General features: G+C 33.4%; 2 protein-coding genes across 2 annotated transcripts in view; one reads left to right on the top strand and one right to left on the bottom strand.

Moving 5' to 3' along the window:
* Positions 1–2,276: 2,276 nt before the first annotated feature.
* LOC126974637 (transmembrane protein 267) lies at positions 2,277–6,337 on the bottom strand. Its single transcript, XM_050822170.1, has 2 exons — positions 5,833–6,337; positions 2,277–2,828 (listed from the first exon to the last, which is right to left on the bottom strand). Exons 1-2 carry the CDS (start codon positions 6,109–6,111, stop codon positions 2,499–2,501), a joined length of 609 nt encoding a protein of 202 aa, XP_050678127.1. The 5' UTR covers positions 6,112–6,337; the 3' UTR covers positions 2,277–2,498.
* Positions 6,338–6,482: 145 nt separating this feature from the next.
* Positions 6,483–19,191, top strand: part of LOC126973989 (tubulin beta chain-like) — a 33,569-nt gene continuing 20,860 nt past the window's right edge. The window contains exons 1-2 of the mRNA XM_050821341.1: positions 6,483–6,926; positions 11,836–11,947. Coding sequence (XP_050677298.1) covers positions 6,870–6,926; positions 11,836–11,947 — 169 coding nt within the window. The 5' untranslated portion in view covers positions 6,483–6,869. The remainder of the gene's footprint in view (positions 6,927–11,835; positions 11,948–19,191) is intronic.

The following is a 19,191-nucleotide window of genomic DNA, read 5'->3' on the forward strand; positions in this document are numbered from 1 at the left end:
AATTTTATCCTGATAAAAGAAAATTATTGAAGGTAGTTTGAAAATTAACCTACCTTCAATAATTATTTACATTAAAAAATTTCATTTTGAATAATCTCACGTGAGATAAGGGGTGGTGGGAGAGGAACAAGGAAAATCTCACTGCACCAAACGATGAAGAGGGGGGCACATAGCCTCTCACATGTAAAAGGGCTTCAATTTAATACGAGAAGTGTTTATTGGGGAGGGAGGGATTTTCTCCTTCTTTCGTTGCAACACTTGTACATTAATTGGCTTACAAATTCAGATATACTTTATTCAATTAGGCTTAAATTAAGCGCTTTTAAATCGTCAATATAAATATTTCTTTTAAATTACTGAATCTACCGTATGTTCGGAAAAAGTTGAGCTCGTGAGCAGAACATACATGTAACTCAACGGCCACTCTTTTCAATCAAATAGAGTATTTTACAATATCTGTAAAATACGTAAGAAATTAGTTTGTAAGGTGCTTCATCCAATATTTGAGTCGTGTTTAAAGAATATAAATTATTTCATAAAAAGTAATAAAGTATTAACTGTATAAATATTACTTAATTAACTTATTATTTAATAGCCTAAGGGCGGTCACTCCATTCCCAATCTGTGGTATCATTAAGTCATTTATGTTATAGCAACCTTTACCACACAAACGTTTTTTAACAATTCTTTTGAATAACGTAATACTTTTGTTTTGAACATTTTCTGGGATCTTGTTGTAAAAGCATATACATCGCCCCACAAAAGACTTACTAACTCGACTCAGCCGAGTAGTAGGCATCATCAGTTTATGTCTGTTCCTGGTGTTAACATTATGGTTCGTGTGAGGATTCTTCGTGAACGTGATTACTGTCACAATTAGTAACTACATTTAACTCGTGCTTCCTACTCCTGAGTATGTCAAGTCCACTTCCATTAAAGTTTCTTCACAGCATCTTTATGTCGTGTCAACAACACTCCTTTTCTAATATGTGATAGTTTTGTTTTCATCAATCTTAATATATAAAAATTACGTGACACGTTTGTCCTCGATGGACTCCTAAACTAATGAACAGATTTTAATGGGGATTACTTCGTGGAGTGCAGTTTGGTCCAACTTCAGAGATAGAATAGTTTTTATTTCGATTTGGGACCCATAATTATTTTTATTTCCAATATTTGTTTTATATGGACATATTTTCTATGAGAGAATTTAGTGACGCACGGTTTGACAGTTCCGCTGTGAAACAATTTCATTATAACAACAGGGAGTTTATTTTACGAAATAATTCTTGATGATTTGAAATATTATTGGTAAATTCCTATAAAACAGTATTTTTTTATTATCTACAGAACAACATCTGTCGAAGCAGCTAGAAATTTATATGTTTAACATACTTCTCTCCATCCTATTTGGCACACCTTGAGAACTTTTCTTTGTTTGTCAATCAGGGCCCATGTTTTGCAGTCATAAGCCGAGCACGTCAAAATACATCACGTGTTAAATGATTTGCCAACGTGCCAAATTATAACAACATATCAACCAATTTGACGACCCAAATAGCCTAATCATAACAAAATGGCAACCAATTTGATGAGCTATATAGCCAACTCATAAGAAAACGGCAACTTATTTGATGACCCATATAGCCAAATCATAAATGGCAAATTATTTGACGACACATATCGGCAAATGATAACAGCATGTCAACAAATCATAAAAAGCAACTAATTTGTTGACCCATATAGCCAAATCATAAATGGCAACTTATTTGATAACCCATATAGCCAAATCATAAATGGCAACTTATTTGTTGACCCATATAGCCAAATCATAACAGCATATCAACCAATTTGATGACACATATAGCCAAATCATAGGAAAATGACAACCAATTTGATGAGCCATGTAGCCAAATCATAACAGAATGGCAATTGGACGAGTCATATAACCCAGAGGTTAGTGACCCTTCCTACTGAGCTAGTGGTCCTGGGTTCGAAACTCGGTAGGTGCAAACATCTCTATGATGAATATGGATGTTTGTTTCCCAGTCATGGATGTTTTTAAGTATTTAAGTCTGTTTAAGTAAGTATATTGTATTAATATATCTTGTCTTGTATCCATAGTACAGGCTATGCCTAGTTTGGGACATGAGATAGGAAGATGATATGAATGATTAGTGGTATTTGGACTAGAAGAGCAAATGACAGAAATGTGGAATAAACTGGAGAAGGACTATGTGTCAGAGGGCACACTGTTAAATTAAAATATAGAAAAATATATGTATATAATTTATTGTAAATAGAATCAATTATCATAATAAATAATATTCTAATCATCACTAATAATATAAATATTATTCATAATGGTCCGCTAACTTAAAACAGCCGCTAAGGAGTGTTTTTTCTCATTCTGACTTAGGTCAATAGAAAAAGACAGAGTGCGAATTAGCAATGCTTTAAGTCAGCAGACTATTATGAATAAGGGTGTTAATCTTTTCCTAAACCAACATACTATAATGTATGTTAGTATTTTTACTTCCTGGTTTATAACACTGATGTAAATATGACAATACCAAAGGTAAAGTCGCTGTCACAAATATATATAAATATTTATTCAATGGGACTGTATGACCGAATGGATACAACCAGATACCTCTCCTTGTAGAGTCCCGTATGTGGTGACTTGTATATGCTATTGTTATCATATATGTCAGTAAATATATGTTTAACTTTTGGTATATATAGCTGTATAAAAGTAGCACTAATGTGATAAGGAGCCAAAGTGTAGTACAGTGGAATATTCCTCTTTCTTTTAAGCTCATCAAATCCTGAAAGAATATAAGTTTGTTTAGTTTCATTTTGATACAATTGATATGAGCCAGTGTTCGGGCAGTTATCTATTATAAATAAATTTAAATATTTTATTAAACAAATGGCTCTGTTGTAAGTCCTCCTACTTCACAGCTGAATATCTAAGTGATCGGATAACCTGGGACTAGATTATGATTAATTTATAGCAATAACAGTACAATATTGTATATTTTATAAAAAGTTTTTGCGCCGCTTCTTCTTCTCTCAGCATTCTGTTTATGATAGAAGAAAAATTTTCAAATACCTTTTTTATGTCAATAGGGGACAAGACAAAGAGAATCTTCAGCTGATAGTACATACATACATATACACTCTGCCTATTACAATGCAGGATTCTTGAAAAACCCAAATTTCTGAGTGGCACTACAATTGCGCTCATTGCTTTGAGACATACTATTTTAAGTCTCATTTGCACAGTAATTTCACTAGCTACGGCGCCCTCAGACCAAAACACAATAATTCTTAAACATTACTGCTTCACAGCAGAAAAATTCGCCATTATCTATAATCTATTATAGATAATGGCGAATTTTTCTGCTGTGAAGCAGTAATGTTGGCTAGAGCCAGCACCCTGCAACGGAGCCTCCCACTAGTAAGCCCTGTTGTACCTTTTGGGCATGTATACTATACAACAGTCATTCCACAAGTAATTAGCATTTATTTTCTTATTTAGATTGCTTCCATTTCCAATAATTTTAGGACTAATTCCACAAAGACAAGGGATTTGCGAAGACCTCCAGAGGTCTTGCAATGACTTAGTCCAAGGGTGTTCAAATGCTTGCTCCTACTGGGATTTAGTAATCAACATCACTATGTAGGTTTCCCCCGGCCCTCTGGCCTGCCTTGTTATAAGGCAACACACCAATGGAACATAATCAGAGGACAGGCAAAATGTAGCAAGAGATTAATGCATTGCTACACAGGTTACATGAAAAGGAAAAGAGGTAGACCTTATCAAAGATGGGTGGACTAGAAAAGAACTGTCGCAGGTGGCACATGGAGTAGAACTATGGGGGTTAGACATTTATGGAGGAAATTGGAGGAGACCTTTGCCAACAATAGGCAAACAGACAAGGTTGTTGATGGAGTCTAAATTATATTATTTTACTTCAACATAGATATTCTAGGTTTTTTTTTATGGAATAGGAGGACAAATGAGTATGGGTCACCTGGTGTTAAGTGATCACTGCCACCCACATTCTCTTGCAACACCAGAGGAATCGCAAGAGTGTTGCCGGCCTTTATGGAAGGTGTACACGCTTTTAGGTTAAGTAAAACAGTGTGAATAAATCTTGTCTGAATATAGGCTTATTTTATTATAAAAGTCAACATAAGGGGATATATGAGGTTATGTTTTCAGGCAAAAAAAGGCTCTAATAAAAAAATAACATGTGATGATGAGTCACAGCACTTAATGAAGTGGGAACTTCTTTAGCATTGTTGTGATTTGAAAGTCAATGAAACGAAAAAAAGGCAGTAAAAAGAGACAGACACAAAACATATAAAATAAGATTTAATGTAAATGGAATAGGAAGCATCGTACAGTGTTTACTAAAACCAGGTGATCATAGTTGAACAAGAGATTGTCTTATGTATGACGCAAGTATACCTTAACATATTCTGATGTCATGTGTACGACATATTACTACATAGACACCAGGAGAAAATAAATATGGTAGAAGTGATAGGAATGTATTGTACCAGGACTTCATACGCAGTTTTGAGGTTTAATGTAAATTTTGCATTGATATAGTGATTCCTTGAGGTTTTGGACGCCAAATTAAATTTGAAAATGTGCAGCAGTCGCACTGTGTCAACAACAAGATCAAAAACAGTAATTGGCACAGTATTCTAAAGATATATGGACCATATTAAGACCAACCAACTTAGTTACCATAAGCCTCACACATCATTTATTGAAAATGTGAGCTCTGAGTCTGAATAAATCTATGTAATGTATACAAATCTAAATTTATATAAATGAATTGCTGTTTGATAGTCTCGCTAAAACTTGAGAACGGCTGGACTGATTTGGCTAATTTTGGTCTTGAATTATTTGTGGAAGTCCAGAGAAGGTTTAAAAGGTGAAAATGCTGCTAAATTAAATAAAAACAACAAATTTGTTTTTCCTTTGATGTCCATGTGTGTGATACATAATTTCTATGAGAGAATTGATTGACACACGGTTTGACAGTTCTGCTGTGAAACAATTTCATTACGACAGCAGGGTGCATATTTTACGAAGTAATTTTTGATGTTATGATATATTATTGACAAATTCATATAAAAATATTATTTTATTTATTATATACAGAAGAATGTCTGTTGGGTCAGCTAGTAAGATATAAAATAATTATAAAACTTTGTATCACTATGATCATAACTAAAACCTGCATTTATCCTGTTCCTTAACAACACTTGTCTCATTATATTATTATTATATTCATACATATGAATTGCACACATTCTTTTTTTGTTTGACAACTACTTTTACCCACCACACAAAATAGGCACATAGTAGATGTCAAGTTGCAAAAAACCCATAGAATCTAATAATGGAAACTTACCACTGGGTAATAGTAGGTTAGTCATTTTCTATTTTTTTTTTTTAAATGAAAATAAGGGAAGTGACGAGCAGGACTTTAAGCTGATGGTAATTGATACACCCTGCCCATTACAATGCACTGCTGCTCAGGATTCTTTAAAAAATTCTGAGTGTTACTACAACTGCACTCATCACCTTGAGACATGTTAAGTCTCATTTACCCAGTAATTACACTAGCTGTGGCTCTCTTCAGACCGAAACATAGTAACACTTACACATTACTAGTACTACTTAGGCGCCGTTGTGGTAACCATAATCTAGCCGGAATCCTGTGTAAACGAGCCTCCCACTAATGTAATGAGCTTAAATAACTGTCATTGCATAATTATATTGGAATTTTAAAAGGAAATATTTACCTTTATATAAACAGATTTAGCCACAAGAAAGTGATCAAGATCTATGAATGATGATATAATTGTACAAAATGCGACATTGTAGAAGTAAGCTTGCTTCGTTAGATCGATTCCATCCATAAATAACATTGCCGAGAGCATACCAATTAGTGCATGCACTGTATTATCACTTATGGCACGGAATAAAAACGATTCCGAATATTTACACTTGAGAACAATGTAATCGCCGACAATTGCCACACAACATATCGTTATGGGTAATAGTATTCTCATAAATTTCATAGTACTTTAGTGGTTAGCTCACTGAAAATAGTTGGTTGGTACGTAAAATTTTGTTCATTGTTAACAATTTTCCTAATAAATTGAAGACATTTTGTAGATACTTATAATGTCGATGCTGTAAGAATAAGTCAATATATAATGTATTTAGATTATATTACAATAAAAACATGTCTTTTTAGGTTATTTATATCGTTTTCCTTATGTTTTGATGTCATGTCCATAATTATGAATTAATGACATTTGCATTATTTGTTATGTCAATCTTCAATCGTCAGTTATCATTTGACTTTGACAATGATAAGTGACAAAGATAGCACTCGTCAACTTTTTATTTTTATATTCGATTTTCTAAATTATCAATAGTTTTTACTAATAAAAAATTGTAAAGTTTAAATCAGAATTAGACATATTAAGATGTAAGTTAATTGAGTTGAAAACTTGTAGTTACAAATATATTATAATTCAAGATATATCTTAGCTGTGACAAAATCATAGACAACCAAAAATGTACCACTCCTTAAAATCCTATCAAAGACTTCATTGGCATTGACAATTGTACGCTGACCTTCGTTGTTCAACATACGCAAAGTTTAAACGGGTCTATTAAAAATTGTTATCTAATCTACAAGTTTTTATCAGAATACCGATAGTAAGTGAGTACCAGCAGATTTTCAAGCGTGACTGACAAACGCAGAGTGCAGCGGCATAGGTGCATTGAGTAAATCAAATAAGACCTTTTTACATTACAAAAAGACAAAATGCGTGAAATTATCCACGTGCAAGCTGGGCAGTGCGGAAATCAAATTGGATCAAAAGTAAGTACATGCTGACCTACTAAATTACGGTATCATTGAGTAAAATAGACATTTTTTCGTTGAAAGTTATTTCATTTTCAATTCATTATTAGTGATAAGATACCTTTTTATCTATATCGGCTTAGTAATAGCGAAATCTATAGCAAACCTCAAATTGATTGCTTTTTAATGTTGAGCTGATTTTATTTGAATTTATGTTTTACGGTTAGCAGAACCATGAGTAGCTATTTAGATTTATGAGGTATTTAATGAAAGTTGTAAAAGCAAGAGGCACTAACTACATAATAATAAATACAAAGTACCGATATTCAAAAGCATTTCTATTGACTGTTGTATTCTGCTAGTATACGTTAGTTTTAACATTCCAATTTTGAATATTTAACATAGTTATTACAGCATCTACTTTTTCTTGGTAAAATATTCAAAATTGGAATGTTATAACTTACGTCATACTAATTAGTTCGTAGTTTGGTTGTTGGTTGACATTTTGGATTTTAAATAGGTAGGTTGATATGGCAGGACGACGTCTTAAAGTTGTTACGTAATAAATAAAATGGTTTCATATAAGTAATACATAATTAAATTATAATATTTTATTTATTCCTACTAGAGTTGGTTTTTGTCCCTGGATTTTAATAGAATTTTCTTACCAGCTCATCGATAGTGTATTATCTCTGTTATTCTATAAAAAAGCGTCATTTAAAGTTAAAAATTTCAACGATCGATAAATTGCACGCATTGCGGCAAAATTTTATGAGTACTTACTATGTATAGTGTAGGTAACTATTGCATCCTGGAGGTGTCTGCATTTTGGTGCATATCTAAATAAATGTATATATGTATACACATTACATATATACTAGGATGCCGCAATCGCTCGTTGTACCGCTTCGCTGCGGCGTATATTGGAGCGAAGCGACGTAAACTAAGTCTGTGTACAAAAACAAAACAAAATTAATCAAATAAGATTTGTTCAATCGACTCAATTTTTAAATAAATATATATAGCGCGTGCTAATTTAGAATAAATTGTAAATCATGTTTGTTTTTAATTATAATAATTGAATCAACTCGAAATTCAAAATTCTGTCTCAACACTAACTTAGAAAACTTCGATAGTCTTCTTTCTATTAGTTCAAATTTTTTTAAATCGATCCAGATTTTTTTTTATGAAAATAAGGGACGAGACGAACAGGATGGTAATTGATACGCGATGTCCATTACAATGCAGTGCCGCTCAGTATTCTTGAAAAATCCCAAAAATTCTGAGCGGCACTACAACTGCGCTTGTCACCTTGAGACATAAGATGTAAAGTCTCATTTGCCCAGTAACTTCACTAGCTACGGCGCCATTTAGACCGAAACACAATAATGTTTACATTACATCTTCACGGCAGAAATAGGCGCCGTTGTGGTACCCATAAACTAGCCGGCATCGTGTGCAAAGGAGCCTCCCACTGGTGTAGTATTGAGTGGACTTAGAATGACTTTTTTGTTGCAATTTATATTATTTCACAATGCACATGCTATGCACATTTTGCTGTAGGTACATATCTCCTTTGGAATTGTTCTTCTCCCTTGCTCTGTTTGTCTATACGTTAGTGTATTGTACGTCTACAGCGCCATGAAATACTGTACCTACTTACATAATAATGCGAAATTGATTTTTGAGTGCTGCAGCGAGTTTAAACTTAACATAAAAAAAACTACGTTTAAAAAACCGACTTCCAAAACTGAAAAGTATCAAATAACTAAAAATTTAATTTAATACACCTCTTATGCAAACCTTTTATATTAATAAAATACTATTATTTATATGTGCTACCTATTGATAGGTTTTCAGTCGGTGCCAAGCCTTAAACAAAATAAAAATTAATATTATAATAGCTTAATTACTGTTATTATTAAGGTTATCTGGCCACGCGTGTCTGTCCGCTTGGGTTGTTTTGTTCTAGACGAAGCTATCCCGCTCAAAGTCACGAGTGGCGAGTGTAGGTAGTTACCTACAGTTGGCTTGGCAACGACTTCAAAGCTATTAATATGTAGTACATACAAATAATAGTATTTCATTAATATTAAAGGTGTATTAATTTAAATTACTTACTTTTTAGTGTCAGTTAATAATTATAACATACTAGCTGACCCAGCAAACGTTGTATCTATACTATCTATACTAATATTATAAAGTTGCAGTGTTTGTTTGTTTGTTTGAACGCGCTAATCTCTGGTACTACTGGTCCGATTTGAATGATTCTTTCAGTGTTGGGTAGTCCATTTATTGAGGAAGGCTATAGGCTATGTCTTTTTATTTTCAAAATTAGGGATCCGTAATAAAATTGCTATTTTGTAACACAAGGTGTAAAATCGAAAAACTATTTTTGCGTGCGCTGCAAAAACTATTGACAATAGAACAAAATGATGTACAGGTATAATATAGGCAATATTTTATTACTTATAAAACTATCGCGTGAATTATACTTTATATGGCAAAACAACGTTTGCCGGGTCAGCTAGTTGCCATATAAAGGCCAATAATTAATATATTTGGGGTATAAAAATTAGATGTCGACCGATTCTCAGACCTACCAAATATTATCAAATCGTACATAAAATGTATCGTACTTCAATCATAATTTTATTCGATTGCCGTCTTGCATATTACTCTGTTCCATTCACAGTTAATCTACCAACTATAGTTGGCTAAAATTAAGTATACGTTTTACCTCCTGAGAAAGTTAGAAAGCTATAAAAATTTTAATTAGTTATTCATTTTAAACTATTCTTTCAATATGATTTCTGAACGACTCGGGACACAACTAAGGAAAAACAAAATACTTGTTTTTGTTTAATTCCCAGCATTTTCATATTTATTCACATTTTAAACCTTCTCTGGACTTCCACAAATAATTCAATACCAAAATTAGCCAAATCGGTCCAGCCGTTCTCGAGTTTTAGCGAGACTAACGAACAGCAATTCATTTTTATATATACTAGTGGACCCAACACACAAAAATATCATCAAAATCGGTCCAGCCGTTTAGGAGGTAGTTCAATTGTGAATCTAAACCATCCTCGATTCCCCTTGAATTCACATAAAAAATTTCGTCTAGGAGGAGTTCAGTGACATACACACGCACACAAGAATTATATATATAAAGATAGATAATCAGGAATTTGAATTTGAAGAAACACAATATTTAAACTATCGAAGGCAACACAGATTCTGGATAAGGCGACGCCCGGCCGCTCGCAAACACGCATCCCCTTTTTGCCGCGCCCCTTGATCGCTAGACGCGGCTCAAAACTCTATAGAAAAATGAGACATCTCCTCTCCTTTCCGCTTGATCCATTTCCAACGAAGCTAAAATGAGAGGAGGTGATTTTTTTTTAATTAAACGCTGTAGAGATGCCATAAGAGTGGCGCTTACGGTATACGCCTTCTCTCACAGCCTACTGATTTTAGTAGTTTTATTTTAATGTTTTAAATAGTGGAACAAAATATGATTCAGACATAGAATGTTTTGAGTCACACAATAGGTGTGGTTCATTTGTTTTATACTAGATTATATAATATAACTTATGATTGAATGGGTCCTTCCCGGTTTTTTTTATTATATATATAATAAATTTTTTTTTTTTTTTGAGAGGAGGTGTAGAAATAACGAAAACTGATTGATTATCAAAATACCTCTCCTCTCCTCTTTGGTGAATATCGGGCCTTAAGGTGTTTTTAGACAAGTTTTGTGGTGAAAATATAGGATTTGGAGCTATGAACACTACTTTATCCTGTTACACATACCCTTAAGTCTTATTTGTAGGTTGCTAATGCTTATTGTTGGAGTTAGCACTCCAGAGCTATTACGAACTACCAGTTTTCTTTGCAGTTAAACAAGTTTTTTCTCGGCATCATGCATTTGTTTAGTATACTACTATCATAAAAGTTGTTCTTATAGATTTTACTTTTTTATGTAGGTACATTTATTTAGATTAGTAATCAATAATGAGGATTGTAGGCAATTAAGCAGTTTGCGCCTGTTAAAATGTTACATTTTCGACCCAAGAATATTGAAAATATTGGCTTAGTTACATAGGAGCCGTGAACTCATATCGCTCAAGGTCGCCGGCATTTAGTGTCGCCTTAATGTAAAAACATCACGACTGCGGGTGAACCCTTTATTGCGTCACAAAAAAGCAAGATCCTTTATCGCTATTTTCATGGTTCTGTATCTCAAAAGGAAAAAACTGTATACTTATAGGATAATTATGTTACCCTTTTCGAAGTCGTTTAAAAATTTGAGTTTTCATTTTGCTTAAAAACTATTAAATTATTAAAAACAATTTATTTTTAATAATATATTATTCAAACAAAAACATTGAATTTTTCACTAAATCCATTCAACTTCACGTCTTGATATACACAGCACTAATGTTGCACAACACGTCAGCTGTATAGCTACAGATACACTGCTATAAGCATTTCGGTGACGCGAACTCACGAGATTTCACCCATCCAAAAAGTATATATTTTTTGAAGTTATACTTCTTTGGGCGCGTTATGAAATAATGATGACAGTGAAATTGTAACACAAAAGGGTGAAATTGATTCCTAAAATTTTCTGACGTTTGCGAAATTAGTTATTTTTTTTTGTGTCTTCGTCCATTATTAGGATAGGCAAAGGGTTCAAGCCCGTACAGCCGTATTCGTTATTTAATAATTAATTGTCAAAGCCATCGTTGCAATATTTTTAAAATATTGTTCTTTCTACAAACGTAGAATAGAACGAGGAATAAATAATTTTAAAGATTTTTGCTTTGTTAGGCCAAAGAAGTATAACTTCTTGCGTGCATACATAAGTACACACACCATTTTTTTATGTTTTTTTCTTCAATAATTTTGAGTTTGTTCTCAGTTCTGGGAGGTGATATCACATGAGCATGGGATTAACACCACTGGGATGTACGTGGGGACGGATCCCATTCTACAGGAACGGCTTAGCGTGTACTACAACGAAGCATCAAGTGGTAATGTATTTTTTTTTCTTATAGCCAATCACGGCTGTTTTAGAAAACTATGTCTAACTTAAGAAATTTTATTGTTACCTATGTTATAGAATATCTCTGCTAATATTATAAACTAGCTGACCCGGACAACGTTGTTTTGCCATATAAATTATTTTTAGCGTTAAACCGTTTTTTGGACATTGCAAAATTACTTTGTTTCTAAAATAAAATAATTTTTCTTAAATATACGTAGCCTAAGTTACTCCTTACTACATCAGCTACCAGTAAAAGTCCCGTAAAAATCGGTCCATCCATTTCAGAGGTTAGCCGGAACAAACAGACAGATAGAAAGACAAAAATTGAAAAAAAAAATGTTATTTTATTGTATGTATCGTATATATTCTATTTTCTAATATATAAAATTCTCGTGTCACGGTGTTAAACTTTGAACTCCTCCGAAGCGGCTTGACCGATTCTCATGAAATTTTGAGTGCATAATGGGTAGGTCTGAGAATCGGACAACATCTATTTTTCATCCCCCTAAATCTTAAGGGTGGTCCACACGATTTTTTTTTATTATTTTTTTTATTTTTTTTTTAAATTTGTTTGATTATGAGTCAGCATTAAAAAATACATGCTACAAATTTTTACCCATCTACGATCAACAGTTACTTTTGTATGGCGATTTTAATATCGGCAATACAACGTTTCCTGGGTCAGCTAGTATTCATACACTTGTAGTAAATAACGTTTTTTTCAGTATTACAAACAGACACTCCAATTTTATTTATATGTATAGATGTGAATGTAGGTTTAATTATTACGCTTTTACGCCGGATCTACTGAACCGATTTTGATAAAATTTGGTAAAGCGATAGACTAGAGCTTGGGAAAGAACATAGGCTACTTTTTATCCCGGAAAAGTCCATGGTTCCAGCGCGATTAGGGAAAAACTGAAATACATGACGAGGTGCTATAACTATACCGATAGTGGGATTAGTTTCCCGAAGCAAACTTCATCGAAATAAGATTCATGTAATATGTTGGAAACGCGAGCGAAAAACCGGAACTGTAATAGGACATGAGATACCTAATCTTCTATTCCAAACTTGCTTATTAATTAAAAAACCCTTTATCTAGACGGCCGTAGTTGCGGGCATCAGCTACTATATTCATAATCTTAGATGTTCGAGATAGATTGCGCAAAATCAATGTCGTACTATCAATGTAAAGAAGAAAGAAAGAAAGAAAAATGTTAATTGATTGAAAGATTATAGTTCTTAAAGTTATAATATTCTAATTATGATCTAATGACGCCAATGGGCCCCCAACTCAGCATAATTGCCAACCTGTATAGCCGAGTGGTTAGCGATCCTACGGTTCGAATTCCGGTAGGTGCAAGCATTTATATGATGAATATAGATGTTTGTTTCCGAGTCATGGATGTTTAAGTAAGTATATTGTATTAAATATATCATTGCCTTGTAACCCATAACACAGGCTATAGATGCTTAACTTGGGGCAAGATAATTTGTGTAAAAAGTGTGTCAATATTATTATTATAGTTGTGGTTTCGAAAGAATCCACAACTCTGGTCTTCCGTGGAAACCCAGCGGCCGAGCATGTCTACATCGTTTGCCGATAGATGGTGCTAGCACCAGAATGTATGTATTTAAAACGCGCCTTAAGTACTTGTTTTGATATTGTTACGATATTTAATATTTATATTTGTTAATTAGGTTAGCCTCTAGTTTATTATTGTTACTAGACTAGTTACTAGCCTCTAGCTTATTATTATTAAGAAAATTTGATGATTCGAATTCATTAAATTCAAGAAGAAAGAATAAAGTATTAAATTAATTGTACGTGCCGTTTTATACGTCAGCTTGAGTAAAGAGCTCTTTTATAGGGCCGGGTTGGTGTCTTATTTGCATTCCATTACGCATTTAAAGCTCTCATCAGAGGTGTGTCATTGAAGGTTTATAAATTAATTTAATTCAACTGTTTTAGGTCAATGGTCAACAGGTTGAAAAAACTGTTAAATTCTCAACGGGTTTTGAAAAATCGGTTAATGCATTAATTAATAGGTTTTTATTAGGTTTATATTATGCTTCATTTATTGCGAGTTACGGGTGAAGACGTTGTTTAAATTTATTAGCTTATTATGTTCAACAGGTTTTTGCGTTGAAGAACAGTTAATTCAATAACCAACATAAAACTGTTTATTTATTGATTTAACGAACACATCTAGCTCTCATTAATGATTAATATTATTATTATATTTAATAAATACTTACCCCTAATCTAATTCATAATGGTGCGCTAACTTAAAACAGCCGCTAAGGAGTGTTTTTCTCATTCTGACTTAGGTCAATAGAAGAAGACAGTGAGAATAAACAATGCTTTAAGTTAGCAGACTATTATGAACTAGCTGACCCGGCAAACGTTGTTTTGCCATATAAAGTATAATTCACGCGATAGTTTTATAAGTAATAAAATATTGCCCACATTATAGCCTGTACATCATTTTGTTCTATTGTCAATAGCTTTTGCGGCGCACGCAAAAATGTGTTACAAAATAGCAATTTTATTACGGATCCCTAATTTTGAAAAAAAAACATAGCCTATAGCCTTCCTCGATAAATGGACTACCCAACACTGAAATAATCATTCAAATCGGACCAGTAGTACCAGAGATTAGCGCGTTCAAACAAACAAACAAACACTGCAGCTTTATATATTATTAGTATTAGTATAGATAAGGGGGTTAATAAATAATATTAAGTAAGTTAGTATATACTAACCCCCTTATTTATAATAGTCTGCTAACTTAAAGCATTTCTAATTCTCACTCTGTCTTCTTCTATTGACCTAAGTCAGAATGAGAAAAAACACTCCTAAGCGGCTGTTTAAAGTTAGCAGACCATTATGAATAAGGGGGTAAATATTTATTGTTTTTAATCTTCGAAACAAGAAAGTAGTGTATTTCTATTTCGTAATCTTTACCTTATAATAATATTGACACGAGAGTGGGTCAGGGATTGGAAATAATACTCCGCTTATAGGAACGAGTCTTCATTAGCGTTCACTTTTTTCCGAACTTGCACTTCACCGGTCTGCCGCTGTTCCTCTTGTGGGTGGCGGTACCTTCAACGCGTCACACCGCACCGAACACTAAGTCTCTTCTATCTTCTTCTTCTTGGAACACTTCCACTTATCACTACTTTTTCTTTTCTTCTTCTTTACACTCTCGAGTCAGAACTAGAACTGCCGTAGGCCACGCTTAGTACGGCTTATAAACCCACGGATCCGTTCTATTTTCAAAATGATTCTCCCATTCCATCTTTAAATTTAAATTGTACTAGAAAATTCTTATAAGTATTTTTATCCTGCTTACACATTTTCCATCCCTTTTTTTCTGTTCGATTTGATCCTGAACTTACTAGAAATTTCCTTTAACTTTACAAAACCCAAAAAATTCCATACACTGGTAGGTGTATCGAACCCGAGTCTACAGCGTCTAAAGTAAACACTTTTACGCCAAAGCTACGAGTATTGCTGACGGAGCTGTTGAAATTATCAATGTCTTGAAGTTTGACAACTCTCGTCATATACTTCGAAGCGTTGCTACGCAACAATATTATTAGGTAGATTATAGATATAATTAATGGGATACAAAGTGAAAGTCGTTCAACAATCAACATAATTGATAAAAAAATAGCTAAATTTATGAGAACATTGGAAGTAGAACTGCTCCTCTGCGTTAAATTATTAAAGTACTTTTGTTTCATTTACTGTAATGGGTTTAAAATGCCTGAAATAAATGACATATTATTATTATTATTATATTCCCATATAATTTGGCTACAAATTTACTTCGACCAGTACTTGCATCGAAACTTAACAGTGCTTTATCTATATATATATATAAGAGATTTCCACGTATATAGTCACTCATCACGATATCTCTGGAACCATTAGAGCTAAAAACTTTGGTAGGAATATTCTTTTCACCAAGTAGAGGTCAGCTAAGAACGGATTTACCAAAATTCCATCCGCAATAGTTTTTTTTTTATTATGAACAGAACAACGTCTGTCGGGTCAGCTAGTTTGCTATATTTACCATTTTTACTGAGATTGTCCAGATATCAATGATTCCATTAGGAAAATACTTTTTATAAATAGTTTTTTTCTTAACAATATGTTATGTTTTTAAAGTGATAACCCTCACTTCTAGGATTAATACACAAATAAAATTTGAAAAACAAAACTTTATGAACGATGCGGGACTCAAACCCGCGACCTCCGGCGTTCCGTGCCGGTGCTCTAACCAACTGAGCCAACCGTTCGAGTACCGCCTCGTTACAAAATTCTGTTTTCTCTGTTCAACTCTCAGTCAGTTTTTTTTCTTACATTAAGATATTTTTTTTAATTTAAAATATAAACCCATTTGCCCAACGCCCCAAAATTAACGGGTGGTTTTAATTTTTCTGTTCCTTTAGAAAATACAATACCACTAATATACTCAAATGATTAAAATTCTTAATAAAATTATTTAGTGGTCTCTAAAAGGGTTGATAGAACCATAACAGCAAGTAAAATTATAGGGCTACTTGGGAAAGGGTGTAATCAATATTATGATATAAGATACATAATAGCTTTAATGGTAAATTAAACACTTTTATAATAAAGTCCCAGCCACTGTTCAGGCATTATCTATAAATAAATTAATAATAAAAAAATGCCTGTGTCGTAAATCCTATTACTCCACAGCTGACTATCTAAGTGAGTGACAGCCTGGGACTAGATTATGATTATTTTATAGCAAAAGCAATGAAAGTACAATATTGTATATTTTTATTAAAAAGAACTCAAAATAAGAATGCTGGGAGAGTTTCTTGCGCAGCTTCGACTCACTCAGAGCGCCATTTGTTTCCGAAGCGGTAGTAGTATCTAGTATATTAGGAATGACATCAAAAAGAATTCTAAAGGAATTAATTTTGAGAAAATAAATGCGTAGAGGATAAATGTGAGTCGTTCGACAGTCTAGAGGACTTGGCAACGATAACAAGAGACTGGTTCCGTCAGTAGAAGGGCTGGGTCTGGAAGTAAACCATGAGCAGAACCGCATCCTCATGAAGCAGGCATTGATATTTTAAACAAATAACTATAGTGCTATATAATATACAAAGCAAGTGTGTGTGGGCAAGTCGGTCGCGGGAGACCTCGTAGAACATTCGTCGACCAAATTGGGGACATTTTGAGAAAAGGAGAGGTCCGAAGCACCCGCAACCGGCGAGCATGTATGAAAAGAGTAATGAATGTAGAGGAAGCGCGTGAGGTTTGTAAGGATAGAAGCAAATGGCATTCTATTGTCTCTGCCTACCCTGACGGGAATAAGGCGTGAGTATGTATGTATGTAACTATAGTGCTATTTGTAAGTGACTTGTAGGTAATTGTTTATTTTATTATAAAGCAAGTGTACCTATCTAATAAAGTGTACAAGTATAAATACTAGTTCATTTAATTTTATCGTATTATATAATATATAATATCCGGACGACCGAGCCTTGCTCGGATTTTTCAGGATGTACAAAACTTGAACAAAAAAAAACTAATAGAACACCTGGATTCGGACCGGGGTCTTCTGCATTCCGGATCACACAAAGTCAAATCTGAGCTATTATAGTCTTGTATATAGTTTTCACTTCGTGATGACCACGACCGCTCTATCAAGAGTGTAACGACCTTTACCTTTGTATTCTAATGTTATTGTAGCTGTTTTGCATTAAAACACGGATAAAACTACATTTTTTTTAAATTGAAACCTAGCTAGATCGATTTATCGCCCCCGCAACTACCTCTATACTAAATTTTATGAAAATCGTTGCAGCCGTTTCCAAGATTCAGATTATATACATATATATATACAAGAATTGCTCGTTTAATGATATTAGATAGTATATGCTATAATATGATAAAATATTCAACTTCATTAAAATCAACCAATAACCAAATGTTGTACTTTGCAAATAATAATATCTAATATATAAAATTCTCGTGTCATGGTGTTAAACTTTGAACTCCTCCGAAGCGGCTTGACCGATTCTCATGAAATTTTGAGTGCATATTGGGTAGGTCTGAGAATCGGACAACATCTATTTTTCATCCCCCTAAATCTTAAGGGTGGTCCACACGATTTTTTTTTATTATTTTTTTTAAATTTGTTTGATTATGAGTCAGCATTCAATAATACATACAACTTCAAATTTTCACCCATCTACGATCAACAGTTACTTTTGTATCGCGATTTTATTATCGGCAATACAACGTTTGCTGGGACAGCTAGTCTATATATATACAAATGAATTGCTGTTCGTTAGTCTCGCTAAAATTCGAGAACGGCTGGATCGATTTGGCTAATTTTGGTCTTGAATTATTTGTGGAAGTCTAGAGAAGGTTGAAAGGTATATAATATGAAAATGTTCGGAATTAAATAAAAACAACAATTTTGTTTTTCCTTTGATGTGTCCCCCGTCGTTCTTAAATCAAATTTAAAGAATAGTTTAAAATGAATAACTAATAAGAATCTTTATATCTTTCTAGCTTTCTCCGGAGGTAATAAAAAAACTTAATTTTAGCTACCTATAGTTGGTAGATTTTATGTACGACTTAATATTTGGTAGGTCTGAGAATCGGTCGTCATCAAATTTTATACTCCAAAAATTTTAATTTTTTTTTTCTTATTACTTTATATGGCAATACAACGTTTGCTGGATCAGCTAGTGAGTAAAATTTTTCACCAATAAAATAGCGATATTTTTATCTGTTAACTATTAACTAATATAAAATTTCAACCATTATTGACACATATGCATAGGAAGTATCGGTACTGCATCTCATATTTTGAACTTACAGTATACTTATACCAGTGGGAGGCTCCTTTGCACAGGATGCCACCTAAATTATGGGTACCACAACGGCGCCGTTTCGGTCTGAAGGGCGCCATAGCTAGTGGAATTACTGGGCAAAAGAGACTTAACATCTCATGTCTCAAGATAATGAGCGCAATTGTAGTGCCGCTCAGAATGTTTGGGATTTTCAAGAATCCTGAGCGGCACTGCATTGTAATGGGCAGGTCGTATCAATTACCATCAGCTGAACGTCCTGCTTGTCTCGTACCGTTTTTTCATATAAAAAAAAACTTAGTTTTTTAATTGTTACGCTTACACGATACAACTGTAAAATCGATTTTTATAAAATAC

This window comes from Leptidea sinapis, chromosome 2 (genome assembly GCF_905404315.1).
Source record: "Leptidea sinapis chromosome 2, ilLepSina1.1, whole genome shotgun sequence".
NCBI classification, from domain to species: domain Eukaryota; kingdom Metazoa; phylum Arthropoda; class Insecta; order Lepidoptera; family Pieridae; genus Leptidea; species Leptidea sinapis.